This window comes from Zosterops lateralis (assembly GCF_965231275.1).
Source record: "Zosterops lateralis genome assembly, chromosome: 3".
NCBI classification, from domain to species: Eukaryota; Metazoa; Chordata; class Aves; order Passeriformes; family Zosteropidae; genus Zosterops; species Zosterops lateralis.
Window position 1 is genome coordinate 47,959,026 of NC_139764.1, and position 18,727 is coordinate 47,977,752.

At 38.8% G+C, this 18,727-nt stretch overlaps 1 protein-coding gene across 2 annotated transcripts in view; it reads right to left on the reverse strand.

The window, feature by feature from the left end:
- Nucleotides 1-18,727, reverse strand: part of GRM1 (glutamate metabotropic receptor 1) — a gene marked incomplete at both ends in the record, with an annotated part of 172,946 nt that overhangs the window by 132,574 nt on the left and 21,645 nt on the right. For both annotated transcript variants that reach the window (XM_083857233.1, XM_083857234.1), the window contains one exon: nt 6,495-6,744. In XM_083857233.1, coding sequence (XP_083713359.1) covers nt 6,495-6,744 — 250 coding nt within the window. The remainder of the gene's footprint in view (nt 1-6,494; nt 6,745-18,727) is intronic.

Consider the following 18,727-nt stretch of genomic DNA (forward strand, 5'->3'; position numbering starts at 1 on the left):
GGATTCACTTTAGTAAGCGCCATACTGAAAATTGTGTGTTAGAGTCTTCTGTGAAGAACTGGGAGTAACATAGACACCTGGCCTGAAATGTACTATTCTGTGCCTATTTTTATTGCATAAAGCAGAAATTCTCATTTTGAGCTAAATAAATAAATAAATAAAGCAAGAGAGTGCAAGCTTTTAATAAATTTGAGTAATATTTTAAAAAGCACCAGTATCTCACCTACACCTTCTATACATTTCATCCTCATTTAAAGCACTGGGTGCATACACAGAAATAGCTATGGGTTAATGCATATTTTTAAAACTAATTCTGCATGCCCATATGAAGGAGATTTAATTACATACAAAACCTAGCTTAACTCACGTGACATAGAGCAAGAAGTGAAAAGACAAAAGAACACCCCCATATTTTAAAAATTGCCCACTGTATTACATAAATCCCATTTACCATAAAAAATACATATCCTTCTTGTATTTTCTTGTTCTGTAAAAGTGTGCATTGTTTTTTTTTTATTAAGACTTAAAATGCAGTTCTGCTCAAATATACTATTTAATTGGCACTTAATATGCAATTGCATTTTAACACAGATTGATGTTATTGTAGGTTAGAGGGTAAACAAAACATGCTTACTCAGTCTTCTCGCTTTGTGTAATTCTGTTTTCATCCACACAGATTATAAATTCTTGTCATAGTAAACAGGTGATAGACTGCAACTACTAAATGAATCATGAATAAATACACAAACAAATAAATACCAATAAAGTATACAATTTTCTAGGGACATGTTCTGAGGTTTCAGACTTTCAAGTTAGCAGTAGATACTATTACAAACCTTGATAATGCTCAAGAAATGGTCTGATGTGGCCAGGTAGAAATATCTTAATTGACAACACTTTGCTTAAGTGCCCACTACAGTTAGACTCTGAAAGTATTTGAAAAATGATAATTATTTATTTCAGCATTTCACAGAATCTACCTCAATTTTATTCCAGGAATTTGAATCCAAACCCAGCTAAACCTCTGATTATATCTAAACACAGTCTTCCATTAACTTGGAGTGTCAACAACAACAGAAACATTAAAAGTAGTCATTCTAAACATCTTTAGTCATGGAGATACCAGGAAGAAAAACCAGTCCTCCTTCTGCAGCAAAATGCATGGAAAGTAAACCTTTGGGTCTTAAATTACTATTTATCTTTTTATTTTCAGAATGCCAATTGTGTTATCCCTTTTACTTTGTACTTTCAAACCACTAAGTTTTACCACCCAGACTGCTCTCTCAAAAGCCAGCACATGAAATACGAATGGTTTGGGTTCAATCATACACATTTGGCAGTACTGGATTACTACCAGATTTCTTAATGCATTCCCATTCATAGCAAGTTGGCATAAAGCAGTACCATGAGCAACACTCTACCATATCTACTATTTTTGTCAATTTTATAAGGCTCAAAGCTATCCTAGATAATCTGTGCTAGCACAAGGCAGGTTTTTTTCCCCCATTGACAACATGTTGGTTCTTACTTATTTCTTTGCAATCTCTTGTGTACCTAAAAATAGCAATTTTTTTCTTAATGGAATTAAACGCATTGGTCCTGCAAAACATTTCAGCTGCTTTGGGAGAATGTGGACATTTGTCATTGATTTTTCATAAATATGGGGCAGCCCTTGTGACAAATGAAGACACGGTGCATTGGAGAGCAGAGTACAGCATCTTACTTTCAGGTAGTCAAACTTAAAAGAACAGTCATATCCTCTGATGGTTATCTCCTTTATGAAGAATATTCCATCAGTAATAGAATATTCTCAGTAATTTTATAAGTGACAGATGAGCCACTGGCACTGAGGACTCATCAGGGAGCAAAAGGGAGGCTGTCTTCTTAGCCACATACGTGAGGTGGTATTTGTGATACTCTTATGTTATTTGCAATGTCAGAACTGAATGAAAAAAGAAATACATAACATCATGCTTTTGGCAGTGCAAACTCTGTCATCTGTAACATTGGTCAGCAGCCAAATGCTCACCCAGTCACTTGCCAGCTACCCTACAGAGCAGGACAAAGGTAGAAAATGGATAAAAAAAATCTCTCAAGGTAAAACACAGAAAGGGAGACACATTATAGGCAAGAGACTCAATTCGGGGCAAATTAAAACAATTTCTTGCCAATTAAAATAGATTTAAACAGTGAGAAACTTCTGTCACTTCCTTCTCCTGTTTCCCTGCTGAAAGACCAGCTTACTGACCAGATTCTTCCTCCTCTCTCACTAAATGATGTCATGGACCTGTCACTTTCTGCTAACCACTTTTTGACAACTGGGGTTATTATTGTAGATATGGTTTGGGTTCCTGCCTTAGCCATGGTGTCCCCAAGTGCAGAGGCCCTCCTTCCTCTGCTGTGATAGAGCTGAAAAAGGCTCAACAGTCTTAGTGCTAAGGAACTGGTGGATCTCATTGGGGCAGGCAAAGCATTCCTTTGTCAAAGGCTGTACCAACTCAGTGGGATTACATATCTGTTCTGCCATAAAATCCCAGGCCTTGGAAGCTGATAACTGCCCCAGGCTTCTGCCAAAATCCTCCAATACATCCTGCTGCCCAGGGATTGACCACATCAGGTCAGATTTCTCTGTCAACTTGCCAACAAGTTGTTTACTCTTTTACTTGGATGCAATCAAGTTCCATCTATCCAGCAATGTCAGATAATAGGACCGAATAGCTTACAGTGAGAATGCCTTGTCAATATTTTAGAAAATGTGAATTTAAATGCCAAAACTGTTATTAATAATGGCTTTTGAAGGGGGAGGCAGTCAGAAAAGAATTCACCACAGTATGCACTCTGGAAGCTCTGTCATTCTATGCAAAATGAGTTTTATTAGAAGCATAGAGAGAACAGACATGCCTTCATAATGGGCTGACAGCAGAGAATCCAACCATAGCTTCGCTGCTAAGGATTCAAACTTTCAGGAGAGATCACTCTACTGACACTTAAAATTTTTAGTTCTACAACAGCCCATACAGCAATATTAATGGAGACTGTAAAGCACCAGAAAGGCTACAGAAGTAAATCAGTACCTAGTCCTTTACAAAGGACTGTACTGAAAAAGAGCACGGGCACTAATACAACCTTTCCTTTGTAAAATTCCTCATACTTTTACACAAACCATTGAGTGTAGGAGTTTGAGAACAAATTGTGAAAGAGCATTTTAATTTCCAACTATTTATCTAAAAATTTCTCCAATGGCCTCAGAGCGTATCTTAAAACTGGTTATTTCATTTGTTTTTCATCTGCTTTGCATTACCCATACAGATGCTGAAAAGTCAGTTACATGCCTTTTCTTGATGCATGATTCCAGTTGATATATAGGAGATTCATCAATCTTGCAAGATTCTCACAAAATCTAATTAATTCTTATTAAGTAATATAAAACCCAGTGGCCTGCATAAATATGATTAGACACATGAGGTTGAGCATTTTCACATCAAAACTAACTTCTGCTAAAAGAGCTATCACCTGAACTCCCTTAAGAGTATAGTTAAATTTTTAGCATAATTTTTGCTTTTGCTTACGCCAATTATATTCTAATAATTCTTTTTATACAAAAAGCCATGACCAAGTTTTGCCTTCTTACACTTTCATTATCAGTCCCTTTTAAAATTTATCATCATTATTTCATAGTTTAATAAATTTTCTCACTGATTCTTCACTACATCTCAACACTATCCATTTCAGAATATTTGCCATTCTGCCTCAGGCAGGATTGCAACCTCATCTACTGTATTGTCTTAATTCCGGCTTCCCTCCAGATTCAGAGAGGAATTCCCCTCTCACTAAAATAACAGACTCCCACTTCTAGTAGGAAAGGAGACTGAACTTCAGATGAAACAGAAGTCAAATTTAGTTCCCAGCTCTCTTTTCTGATAGCATGAATTTAGTTAAGCTAAGCTGTTCCTGTCTAGTTTGATAAAGAGCAATATTGAAGATGTAGCAGGAAGAGAATTATTTAGCCAGGTGTTCCTTTGCAAAGGCTTCCTCTTTACAGTGAGTCAGAGCAGAGTATAGGATTGATAAAATGTGGCTGATAATAAACCTGTGGGTAAACTAAAGGCTTTGTTTAGTTCATAATTGCAAAAAAAACCAAAAAAAAAACCAAACTTGATTTCACATTCACTCCCACTTCCCTCAATTAAAAGAATGTTCTTGAAAGGCTCTTAGTTTTTTGCTTAGCTGGGTACTTGAATAAAAAAGACTAAATAGCACATCAAAGTAACGTTAATGTGCGCCTTGGTTCCTGTTTGTATATAGATGACCAAATTCATAGCATTGCAGTTCCACTGCAACTCACTTATTCAAAAGTTTGCTAATTTGCCATTTTTTAAAATCACTTAATTAGGACAATTCAAAGAAAACTTCTTTTCTTTTAGTTCTGCAAGAACATAAGAACATGTGCAAGCCCTATAATACTTTTTATTTCAACCAGCTGTTGTGTACAATCCAGACTGTGCGAAGCAATAACCAGTTTGTTTCACAATTGACAAAACCCACTCAGCCCTAAAAAGGAGTTTCCCATACTCAATTACCAGCATGAAGGAAGGGTATGTAAATATCTACCTGAAAAATACACCATGATTTCCAAAGAAATTCCATTATTCCATTTAATAGGTGTTTCTGATAAAAAGCTCAGATTTACACTGTTGGACAAATTCTAAGACAAGCAACTGAAATTTATGGACCAGTGTTATGTTTGGTAAAGGCTCAAAGTCAAAATTTAAAGCTTAAATATTCCACTTATCCAAGGAGTAGGGGTTCAAATGGTCTAATAGCAAAACAAGGTTTGTGGCTTAATGTAGGAGGTTTTATTTATTTGGTTCTCTGTATGATCAGCATCAACAGGGAGCACCAAAATCAGTGAACAATAAGACACTGCTACAGTGACAATACAGGAAGAAACCCCAAAGCTTCAGGGCATTTACTTAAAGACCAAGGATGCTGTCACTGAGACTAATTTCATTATATTCAGTTTCTTCTATTCACTGAAAACCTGTATGTAAAGTGTGTCACTCCCAAAACCCTCCATTATTCATTTCAATGGATGCAAACTAAATGATGCACTTGAAGCACACATGCACAATGTGGAACACAGCATTTTCAATACAGCCTTACTCTTTGTTACACTTTAGTGCTGATGGTTCTCCAGCTGTGCTATATCTTATCTTCACAAACTTCCTGAGATACTCTAGAACCTCAGCTTCAAATAGATATCAAAGACAGCAACAAAAAATTGATGAGAGTAACTTAATGCTTTTAGCCTATTCCTGAGGCCAGAGTAGGTACCTGACTTGTAGAACTCATAACTGTGAGTTTGGAGGAGAAATACAGTCAGGGGAAGACAATACCATAGCACAGAGGAAAAGGAGAGGATCTCTGTCACAACGACAGACACAAGGCCTTAAGGGACAGAACGGGCCAGAAAGAGGTCTGATAAGATTAGATCACAACAGAAGCTAAATAGGTAGGGAAACAACTGAAAAAGGCCTTGAAGGAATTAATTGAAACATTCCTTCAAAGAATGTTAAAATTGCAAATAAAGAAATAGAGAGTAAATAGAAGAATTAAAACAGACATTATCAATCTAACACAGAAGACAGAAGATGTCCATCCTCATAATTTGAGCAATGTTCATCAAGACAGAAAAATGGACAAAGACATTGCAGAAATCAAGGTGAAAGTCAAAGAAGCCTCAAAATAAGAATTATCAGAAAAATGGAACTGTGGATAAAGTATGTAATAGAATTAAAGTTACCATATTTCAGTGAATACCTACAAAGATAAACTCTAGTGGATCAAAGCAACCATTCTCATTTTGATGAAAACAGCCTATTTCTGTCCAACACACCTCTGCACTGTTACTCTGGTGATACAAAAACACACATACATACTCATTTAGCCATCAGCAAGTTTGATGTTTTAAAAACCAAATCAGCCCGCATAATGTCAGTGCCCCACCTTTCAACAACACAGATGACAGTAGAGTGTACAATTGAGAATGCAAGGTTGTAATCATAAGACTGGAAAGTAGTTCCAGTATTCAAAAACAGTCGGCAATTGGAGTTTCAAATGATGAGGGGTCATCCTTAGTTAAACGCAGAATCTTGTCACCTGCCACATATCACATGCTGAAACCAGAATTCTTCACTCCCTACTTCGGATCTAAAAATCTGTCCATAAAACATTCTTTTAGAGTGTGCAAAAGCACAAAACCAGTAATGTCATATATCCATAAAAGGAGTTAATAATTAACATTAATTCAGCAAAAGCTACCACCACTGATCAAGTTGGCATACATCTTCACATCTGAGAATCTGCTCTACCATCTTGCCACATCTTTTCATTCCTTGGACAATTCAATATGGAAATGCACGGTTCTGAAATCAAAGGCCTGCCTGCAGGAGGAGAGGGAGAGGAAAGGCAGAGAAAGCACCCTCAAGCCTTACCTTCCAATTAAGAGGAACTCCCCAAGCACTCCCAGGCGCCGCATGGCGATGAGGATGCCCCTCACTGTCATTCCCTCGCAGAAGCAAACCACCACTCTGGCCTTGGGTAAGCGCTCCCGCAGCTTGCGGAGCAGCCGGTCAAAGCTCTTCTCACCAGCGTTGCTGTAGATCTTGTCAGAGTGAGCAATGCAGAGACCCTCTTGGGCAGCCAACTCTTTGAAGGCTTCCATTCCACTTTCTCCATAATTTCCTGTTTAAAAAAAAAAGGATTATATCATGCATTTAACCAATTGAACTGTAATGGGAAAGTGACAGTTTCCCCCCCTAAAATCAAGCAGCATTAGCTGCTTAGAAGGAAGAGCAAAAGAGATCCATCAAAGTGAACATGCTCAGAGTTCAGTGGAGCAACAGGATATCCATGTATCAGTTGGTCTTAACAGAACTGGAGACTGCAAATTTCTTTTCATACATTGACTTAACAATGGATAGTAAAGGGGATATTAAACAAGGAACGGATAGGTAGAAAAGGGGACAGATCAGGCATTTCTATGGCAAAAACCACAGCTGAGCTGGTTTAGGAAAGCAGTAATAGGAAAGAGAAATAAGGATTTAATTTCAAGCTGTCTGTATCACATGCAGTCCATGTTCACAAAAGTGAATGAAAAATGGATGCAAATTTAAAATGCGCTGATCTGGTAACATTTTCAAAGTCACACTAATTTGACCAAGCAGTGTTCATGAAAGCTAAAATTTGGGCTTGATGATGTCTCTCTTAGAAGAAGAGACTTTCTAACTGAAAGAAATAAGAAGTAACCCCTTCCAAGACAGAAATATTTGAACTGTGTCATCCAAACAATATATAAAAAACCATTTCTCAAATTCACTTCTATTTATACATTCAGCAAGCCAAAACAACAGTTTTACAAAACTCAGATTGCCTTCTGCTATGGAAACAGGTGAAACCCCAAGTTTTCTTTGGATATTTTGTGCCTGACATGAGCACAGGACTTATGATGAATATTCATCATGTAAGGTGAACAGATGGACTAAAAAAATCCATCTCTATTAACAGTAACAAGAAATGGTTCAAAATGAGAATCATTAATTTGATGCTATCCATATCCATAATGTTTCCTTAATTTAATGAGGGAGTAACATCAGATATGCTGATCACTTCTAGACCCAGACCTTTTCAAGCAAGGGGTGATTGAAGAGACCCCACTCCCCTGTTTCCAACAACTGTTTGAAATAGTGAATTACAAAGAGGAAGATTTCTGAATCAGTCCAAAATTCTTTATAAAATAAATTAAAACTCCTCAGAAGTATAGCCATCAGAAAGAAAATGCAGCAGGAGACAGTTCAGGCACTTTGTATAAACCCAGTAGAAATAAGTGCATTTTTCCAAAAGCATGGACCATTTACCACAGATCAACACTATACAGGCACACTGTGACTGTCATTGTCATACTAAGTTGCAGACAAACCTGGCAGGTCTAGTGTCAAACACAAAACTGAAATTCCCCAGCCCTTTGCACTGAACTGCCCTAGTTTCTCATAAATTTGAAGAGCAGCAGAATGGCCTGTTTTCTAGCCTGTGACTCAACATCATATTCAGCAATCAGGTCAATTCTGCTTTTTTTTCTGTGAGCCAGAAGTACTCCAGAGCAGCAGTCCTGCATGGCTGTGGGGGGGAGAGGAAGATCTGTGCCTGGTGGGAACGCACCACCAAGCAGCCCACCCTGTAGGCTCAGCACTGCAGCCCCATCCCACAACCCTGTACCTGGGTAAACTCTATGGCCTTGTCATGTGCTGAGAGAGACATAGATGGAGGCATTTCCAGGTATTTATAGGCCAAGACCTGCAGTCACCAAGGGACTTACTCTAAGGCAGTACAGTTTGAACTCTACTGCTTTGATGACTTGCCTCAGGTCCCAGACTGAGGCAGGAAAACCTCACCCCTGACTTGCTATTAGCAAGAATTTTATGCTTCAGAAGGATTTATTTCCCAGTTTCATGTGGAACTTTGTTCAACAGAGACTCCTTTGAAACCAGTAGGATTTTTCTTAAAGTCTTTCCTAAGAAGGGACAGGAGACTAAACTGAATCCTATTAGATGTTAAGGCAATGCATATTAAAAAAAAGAATATAGTAGGTTTTTTACCCAAACTTTAAGGAAGAGTTTTGTCATACATCAGTAATTCTGCTGAAGTTCAAGTCAATGATTGCAAGAAATGAAATATAAATCCACTCAAAATTATTTTTCTCAGCTTTAATTTTGATGAAATAACAATTATCTCAAACATAGTCAAACCCATACTAACAGTACAACAGCCTACCAAAACATATGCTAAGAGAAAGATTGGTGTCTATAAATTCAGTAAGTGTGACAGAGAGTCTAGAAGGAAAAAAGCTAATTAACATCAAGAACAACATGAACACAAGATGGAATAGGCAAAAAACAAGGCAGAAAATCTGCAGCTCAAAATGAAAGAATTCCAATCCTTAAATGAGAGTAGCATAACAGCTGTCCAGTAGCAGCACAAAGAAGTCTGATGTTTGGCTGGAGCTGGCTCAGCTCACAAGAGCAATATGTAAAGTGAGTTTCTGCAACAGCCAGAGATGAGACTTGGTGACCCAGGAGGTTCTCTTAAAATCTGTTTGCCATGCTCCCAGAGCAAGACAACATGCTGCACCATCTTTCCCCCTCCAGGGAAAGGATTGGGGAGTAAAAGAACTTCTGAGATATGTTACATAGATTGTTCAATGCACTCACTACTGAGGTATGGACAATGTCAGGGCATATATGGAATAGAAAACACCAATTATTTCTGTGCAATAGCCAAGAACACAGCCATCTGTACCAGTTTGGTGGGTACATTCATTTCTATCCACACTCAGACAACAGCTGAGAGGGGAGACACTTAATGAAAGAAATCTCTGTGTGATTGTAGTCAGTGAAGAGTTACATTAGGGCCCCAGGCTAAGACCTTTTTTTTTCCTTTGAAAGAGTTATTGAATAAAAGATCTAATCTTATCTGAAACTGCCTTTTGCTACCAGGATCAGCTGTGAAAGGTAAAAGAATTCTTATTGTGATTTTCTTTCTGACCTCTACCCAAAACTAGGTGAGCCAGCAACATACTTTGAGCCCCACAACACCTTGCTGTTTATTATCTATTTTAAGGTCTATTCAACTTGTACCCTATTCAAAAAACCACATATTTTCCTTATATACTTCATTCAGAGTCTGTACAGCAGTATAAAGGTAAATTCTAAAACTATCATGACTGCAATCTTACCAGGAGGATTTTCATAACACTTTTCTCTCAGTTCCAAAGGAAGTTTTGCTTCATCACTAAAAAATTCTAGATAAGACCATTTCTGAGAGGGATCTGCATACCTAAAGATGCTGTTGAGAGTTACATATAGTGAGTGGTAATAATTCTCACTCATTGCATTCCATGCATTAAATATCTTAACAAAAACATTAAGATGCTGTAGTAAAAATCTGAGATGTTATCTTGATCGACAGAAGACATACAAAAGAAGAAACTAACAAAAATTCAGCTTCATAAATTGCTCCTGTGAGCCAGTAAGTATTACATTTGTGCCACAGCTATATTGAAACTAGCACTGTTTGGTTGTATTAACACTTTAGTAGTGTGGGAAGCAGAATCCATGAGCTCCATCTAAAAGGTTTATGTTCTTTTTTATTACAGCTGTTTGGCAAATTTGTCCCCATTCTTTTCATCAAGAGAACCATGTTTTTCATTTATGAAATGGAGCAGAAACAGCTCAGCAGTGAGGCGCTTATGAGAATCCTGGAGATTGTTTTCTTAAGGGATGCACAGAATGTCTGTGTGTGTCTTCTCATATAAGCCATATAACAGCGTGTTGTGTTTTCAGGGGGCTTAAAAACAATGTGTCCCACATAATCTCTATCTTTGAATGAAACAGCCATTGATTTATTTGTGCAATAACATAAGGAAATATAAATCATTCACATTTGAGCTGAACAGAATATTTCCTTGAAATATAGGCTAATCACTGTTTAAAAAAAAAAAAAAAAAACAAACAAACAAAAAAAAAAAAAAAAAAAAAAAAAAAAAAAAAAAAACAAAACAAAAAAAAAAAACCCGCCAAAACTTAAAGACCATAATGCTGAAGAGAAAGACTGAGTCTGTTCTTTCTTGCTCTGCTTTCAATGTCAATAGGAAATACTAGCTACTTTTTAAAGACCCATTTAGAAAAACACCTACAAAACCAGCAAAACCCACAGCAGAGAACTCTGCCTGGAAGAATATTCCAATGCACTTAAAATGGCAAAAGGTAGGGAGCAAGAGTTACTTCTTCCATCTGAGCCATGAGTAATCACTTCAGGTGAGGTCACCTGTTGTTCACCACTAGGGGCTTATTTGCTGCATCTAAACCATGGCAACCACAACCAGGATCAAAAGTGAACACATGAAAATTCCCATATATCTTGCAAGCACACAACAAAAGTAATGCAGCAAATAAGACAACCACAAAGTCCAGTTTCACTGCAGGGTACTACAGAGGCAAATCATATAGCAAGAAATTAATCTCCTTTTTCAAATTAACAAGTGGGAAATCTTATGCCTCTTCTTTCCTCTCTTAATGTTATGCTCTGTTTTTTCACTTCTCCCAAGCTTTTAAATACATTGCTGGAGGTATGAAGCCTCATGAAGTTTCATTGCTCAGTACTGATTCACTGCAAGACCTCTCTTTTATTCAGCTAATTAACTACTTTTTGGCAGAGAAAGTAAGATGAGAACAAGAGGACTCCATCACATACAAGTAATAACTTTTTAAAATCTTCACTACTGCAAAGGCAAATTATTTCGGAAGAGCAGAGCAAGGACATGATCTAATTGTCAAGTTAGTTCCTGACATACTGCAATAAGTAATTAGTAAAAACTAGTGATAATATTAAATAAGACAGTAACTGTATATTTGTCAAATACAAGTCTGACAAGACAGGAAAGTTTGGGGCCAGTGAACAGAAAAAAAAAGGCAGAAAGAGCATGTTTCCTTCCTATAATATGGTATGCCTCAGGAACATCTTTGAGTAGGGTCAGTAAACAAAAAAAAATTGATTCTCTACTTTTAATGTATTTGTTCTGAGTATCATATTAAATAATCACCTGTATACTCTTAGCTGATAACAAACTAAAAATTTCAGCCATCAGATTACGCTAGTATGTTAGTAACAAGCTGGGAGCACATACAGAATCAGCTAACCAATCTGAAATGACAAACAATCACTTTCTAAGCTGTAATAATTCAACCGCTCACATCAATTTGTCCATACCTTTGATTGGGAGAGTTACAAACAAAAGTCAAAGTCCATATTTATTCCCTGAAGGTACCAGACAGACAAAAAACCAGAAAAGTTGTAGAAATGGATCTGCCAGTGTATGTTATTGTGGTCTATCCCAAACATAAATGTTACATTCATAGAAAGCTGCCCTTCCAGGGCCATCAAACTGACACCATGCAGCCCCTGCCAGACTTGTTTGTCACTGGGAAAAGGGCAAGCATCCAACACTTCCACGTTTCACCAGAGTACCTTTTTCAAGGCTATTCCACTGATGTCAGCAGGGGGGTACATTTTACCAGTTATAAGTTTTTCCAAATAGGATTTTTTTTTCTTTTCCAGTGAACTCTCTACACCTAATTTTGACTTTGCTACCTAAAGCTCTTTACCACACCATTTCTTTTCAGACAGAAAATTACATTGAGAAAGCTTCTTTTGCTTAGTAAATCTCAACTCAGGTGTTTTTAAGGGACAGATTCAAAGTAGGTGAGTTAGGCTATGAGAGAACTAACCCTGAATTACTGGCTACTTAACACTAAATAGAATTCTGCACGGACATGGGCTCTGATTCTGTTACCAGTCAGGACAAAACAGCAGAGAAACATCCAAATTGCAAACTTCACTTAAACTTAAATCTCAAACTGCAAAGCTTAAAATGAAAACCTCTACTTATTTAATTCTAAGTGGTTTACAGAGGAAGGGACAACCCAAACCTGCTATAAAAGAAAGCTGAAGTGTCTATTTCAATTTTTCTAAGTACAGTGGCTTTGAAGAGAGAAACAAGTCCTGCAAGGACTGTAAGGACAATTTAATACAGATTGAACATCACTGCTACTCACTAGAGGTTTCCCCCCCTCCTGAAGACCAGCTGGATTGGTTACTGCTTCCTACTGCTTAGATTGGGTCCAGCTACCCACTTCCTCAGTTCTAAAGCTGCTTTTAGCCTGCCACCACACATCAGTATCAAAGTCCTTCTTACCACCATCACTTTGCCTTCCAACTCTTTTTCTCTGGAAATCAGTGTTTCCCTTACATTTCCCTGACTGTTTATCTTTGACATTGTCAAAAGGGCTTTGGATGGAGGCCTTTAGCTATGGACAAGAAAACTCATTATTAGAAATTGAAACTACACTGCAAGCACTCCATCTTCATTCAAGCTTAGGAAAGTTTTCTGGATTCATCAGGAATTTCAAAGCAACTCCACTCTAGCCTTACAAAGGCCAGAAGGATATGTTAAATGAATGAACTGAGTCATCTTTAGTACACTACAGATCTCAGCCATCTGTGCTTACAGCCTGTTTTCTTCAGGCCCTTCTAGAAATGCAGAAAGTGAGCTGTTAAGGCCAGACTAGTCTTTTTTTCATTTTCTAGCATTAACCAATATTGAGTACAAGAGAAATTTTTTTTTAAAAGTCTGAAATGCTGAATTAGGTGATTATATCATCCATTAAACAATACACTATGCCTGACATTATTAGAGAAATGAGATTATATTTCAAATAAAAAACTCACATAATTTTATAACATGTTAGGTTACTTCTTGTCATTAACTACAAAGTGCATAACAGCTCACCATAGTGATGTATTACCTCAGTAAAGAAGACACAGAAAAAGGTAAAATTCTCCCACTCAGTAAAGTGGTTATATTTAAGCCTTCATCCTGAAAGCAGCAGGTGCAATATCTTGAACAACTAATTGATATTCTTGTCAGAAATACAGCCACAGGTGAAGTCAGTCTAAAGTAATGAGATACTACTAATGCTAAATGACACTTCCCTAATAAGACAAATTCCAAAATGTGGTATCATGCCATTTTTTCCCTAAATGTATTCAAAGCATATACCCAGTGATTATTTAATGTATCTATCAAGGAGTTTGAGAGGTTTATATTCTAATGAAGCTACTTCTGCTCCAAACCTAGCCGACACACAGTACTTGTTACAAATTTGCTTGCTGAACTTCGTCTTTCTGCTCGTGACTTATCAGCAAGGGGCTTCCAGTTTTCTCCAGAAAATATTAAAATTAATCTAGTAAGTCTAAAGACTTAATATTTAGAAGAATATTATGTTATTTTAGAAATAATTGTGTGTTAATTTTCATATGTTTAAGAAAAACAGTAACTGCCTTGGTTTACATGTCCATTCAAGGGTTTGATGAAAAACTAATATAATCTTATATTATGTGAAATAAATTCAAAACAAAAACCAAATTCAAATCCTGAGTTTGAAAGGTTCTCTCAGTAATAAAGTTGAGGAGAGAGTCTCATACCAGTATTTCCAAGTGAGTTCATAACCGCAAGGATTGACACAAAATAAATGTTTGAGTTACACTGTGTTAAATGTCATGTCTGCTGCCAAATGGTGAGACATTTGAAATACCTTTTCCCAAAGGCTACCATAGTATCTGCATATGAAAAGGTGATTTAATGTTGGGAACACAGGCAGAGCTAGTACAGGAAATCAATGTAAAAGCTGAATTGCCACAAGTAAAGAACAAATTAGTAGTTTGTTTACTTTACACAACTCCCACAAAGGTAATATAAAAGAATGAACTCTGGAAGGGCAGTCTTGAAAGCTACAGAAGAATGGCCCAATGCAAGTAGGAGAAAGTGATAAGCCTGAACACATGAGACAGTGAGATACTGCAGGCAGGTCTGCACCTGTGCAGCTTTGTGAGGCTGCACCCCAGGGAGGACACCTTGGACAGGTTGAGTCCTCTCATTCCCCCACCCGTGCCCACATTCAGGAATGCTCTCAGGTCACCTCCTGTGCTCCTGGACATAATGGGGGAGGCCTTGGGATTGGCAGGAGGTCCTTGCAGCTCTCCTCATACAGTCCTTAAGGCACCGTGAAGAGAGTCCTTGAGGAGACAAAAGCAGTGCTGCTACACAGGCCGGGAAAATCTCTCGTTGGAGGGAAAACAGAAGGATCTTTTACCAGGCTAAGAAATAGAAACAAAAAGACAAATTATGGAGAAGATGAAAATATTGTTTTGGTTTTTTTCCCAAACATTGCAGCAGACATTGAAGTTTTGCCTCCTCTACAGCCAGGGCTTACAGATAGATGGTGAGGACTGGCTGGGCACTCCCAAGTTGTATTGCCATCCAGGAGGTCCCAGCAGCCTTCTGTTCCCAGCTCAAAACAACCTGAACCCAGGCCTGTCATTCCATCATGGCTTCGGCTCCCCTGTCCTCAAATAAATGTTCCTGGTAAAATGCACTGAGGGCAAGGAGAGACACTCTGTCAAAAGCCCACACAAAGCTGCAGGCCCTGGCATGTGTGAGGGAAGCTGGACAAACCCTGCTTGCTCCCACCACCTTGTCTTTTCCCAAAGAGGCCCAAAACCCTCAGAGAAACTGGACACCAGCAGAATGGCCGAGGGGAGATGGCACTGGTGCCGGGCCTGGGACGGGTCAGAGCCGGCAGAGCAGCCACACTGGCCTGGAATGGGGTTCCCAGGGCAGGCTGATGGCAGGGCAGGCTCTGAGGCCACACTGTGCCCTAGGAGCCTTGGAGTTGGCACGGGAACCCAGGATGAGAAGGAGGAGAGCGAGGGGAGGCAGGTGTCCACAGATGGAGCAGTGGCAGGTGCATCATGGAGGAGAGAGGCCGGGGCTGTGCAAACATTGAGCGCATCCAGAAGCAGCAGCTACTGAGGGCAAGGCAGCCGTGCCTGCACAGCGGGCTGTGTACAAGATCTCCAGGAACACTGTGTCAGCTATGCCAAAGCAGGCTGGGAGGTGGCAGACTGTGAGGCAGATTTGGGTGGCCTGCTGGCCTCAGCTTTGGCACCCTGTTGATAATGAAGAAGCAAAGCTTTTGGCCTTGACAGTGGCCAAAGAATAGCATTGACATGGCTGGCTCTGATCTCACGTCTCAGAGCCAGGAGAAATACATCTGCAGCTGTGCAGATGTGATCTTTTTGGCAAAAGCATTATGGGTCATTCTATGTGCATGCAACAGCATTGGGAGACAGCACAGCCCCTGTGTGCCAAGAGTTTTGATGAAGGTATTCATCAAGGAGTGATTTTCAGTGTGTTCAATATTTCTGCCATGACTGAACCAATAAATGATTGACATAGATGCCTCTTGATCTCATGACAACATGTGCGATAGGTCTGATCTGCACACTAAAATATTCCATATATTTCTCTCCAGCAATAAATCTATTTTTGACAAAGAAGAATATAGCAGTTAAATAAATGTACTTGTACCAGTGGGAGTGTCAGAAAATCCATCTCTAAAGCTCTGACTGGGCGCCACAGGGATGTATAAGAGACTTAAAAATCATAATTGTCTTAAACACTATGAAGATCACCAAAGGACTTTGGGCAAACAGTATTAAGAGGCTGCTACCATCAAAGTCCACCCTCTCAGCATCACTGTCACCACCATCTCACCCCAAATATGGCTCCTGGATTTGGGGAATTTGGATTGTGATGGGAACTCAAGATAAAATAAAGGTGGCAGTATTGCTAAATTATCTCTGGTCCAAGGAGAAATAAACAAGGCTGAAGGAGAAGAATGTGTCCACAAGGAATGCCAAACCCAGCAGCTGTGCTCAAAATCAGCTCTGGCTGGGTTTGGGGCAGGGAGGCCATAGTCCACAGACTCATTTGCTGAGGCCAGGTTTGCACACTCTCCCTGCCAGCCAAGGGGAGGAGAAGAGTTTTTGTGTGTATGATGGCAAAACCTCTGGTACAGAGGGTTTGAACACCCATCACCAGAGCCTACAAGCCAGATAAGAAATAGACCCTGCAGAGAGTCTTTCCTCATACAAACTAGCTCAGTTGTAAATCTTCTCCAACCACTGGGAATGTCTCATTCACACAGGACATTCACATGAGAAGCAGGTGGCTTGTTTTAAAAAGGGTCATAAAACCCCATCAAGGACCTCAGGAGCTCCCCAGACTCATTCCTAAGGCCTTCCACAGATCTGCAGTGTATTGCAAAAGACAGTGTAAAACTCCCTAGTGCAGAGGTGCTTGGCATGTTCCCATGGATACCTGAACATACTGTGTTTCATGGGACCCCCACCAGCAAGAGAATCAAAATAAGAGGACAAGTGGGACACTGCTGGATCCACAAGGGTGGTGAGTATCTTTCCAACTAATGTTCTTTCTGTCAGTCTTTTTCTTTCTCTCTTCCACTTTCTTTCTGCTTTTCCTATTTCTTTCTCTCTCTCTCTGATCCAAAAGTGCAAGGCACTACAAATTCCATTTTGGCATTGTATAATCTGACATCACTAACATGCTTCTGGTATGAAATAACATAATGTTCTGTGACAAGATGTGAACAAGTGAGAAGATACTGAATCTTTCAGATGCATAGAAAGTTTTCAGGCTAAATATCATTGACTTCTCATATCTAATCCAAATATAAATTAGTAAATTGGTGCTGATACCAAAACACATATGAGATCAAAAAATAAACCATTTTTCACTTTATATTTTCTTTCTTTGTTCCTTTCTTTTCCTTTTTTTTTAGGAAAAAAAAAAGTTCACTTTCTCTTCAAATTAAAGTAATTACCATAAACCTTTAGTAACTCAAATTGATAGTAAGCAAAGGTGTTATGTTGGCCAAGTGTTAAAAGAAAAGAGAACCAAAAGAATGGAGAGGGTCTTTATGACAGCAAGCTCACATAAAGTTAATAAAAATGTTAAATAGACGGAGAGGAAAAATAGGTCTTCTTAGAGAAAAAAATCAGCAGTGCAAAGGCCATTGCAAATTCTGTATACCACTGAGGTTTCACACAAACTCTTTCTCTCTCAACGAAGCATTTCTGGAACTTAGAATAAGATCTGTTATATTTTTTGTAGAAGTCTCACATAATCTTCTCTCCTCCATAATATTTGTTAGATTTGATTATTGTTAGTACAGAACCAAGATTTCATCAAAAATAACATAGCAAATACTGATGCTTCCCCTGTTATTAGTGGAAAGAAAATAATGATTCTTCTTAGGATGTAACTTTTGCCTTACTCTATTTTGAAGAGCACTCTCCTGCTAGACTCTATGATTAACCTGGGTTAAAAGAGTGATGTTTCTGTATGTAATTATATAGAGAAACAAACCCACAGCTGCTTGGAATAGGGAACTTTGGGGCATCTGTGAGTCTGCTCTGAGCGCAGAGATGCTCAAGGACTGGGTAGATCCCCCTTACATGATAGAGATTCTCCTAGAAGGTGTAGAATGTATTCAGCTGTATTCTTATAAGCAGTGTTTCTCTGTTTCTAAAATGCTGGTATACTTTTCATTATCTATGTGTTCAAAAAATAGTGAACAGTGATTTTGTTTAAAATATGGTCTATATGCAAAATTTTCTCTGTCTCCTTTGAGACTGTTCAAGCCTCAGAAGGTAATATCGAACTTAGCCACTGTTCATTTCCTTTGGTATCATCAGAATCCACCCCAAGACTTCCTGATTGCACAGATAAAATATCAGTGGGGAAGGGAGGGAGAAAAGATTGTCAGTCTAAAACCACAGACAAATTGTTGTCACACGTTTCAGCTTATTTCCTTCATGGATTTGGTTTAAACTGCTCTAGGATGTTTACCCAGAGGAATGAGGAGGTAAGAAACTCTTTCACATATGCAATATGCACCAATTCCATGAGCAAGGCATTGCAACTCATTCCAAGCTGTTGCTCTCCCATATGGAGAGAGAAAGATGCCCACCAAAGGTGGTCTGGGCTGACAGTTTGGGTAGCTCAATGGCCTCTCTCCTACTGTCACTGAGGCCCCTTCCTGGGCACAGGGCTGAGGAGAGGGTGTGAATGTGTTTTTGATGCACCTGGGAGGGTGGGTACAAATGCAGAAGGCTGCTCTTGAAATGTCAGCCTGATGACAGGAATTACTGGCACAACAATGAGCAAGCCCTTTCCTGCAAAATCATTGGC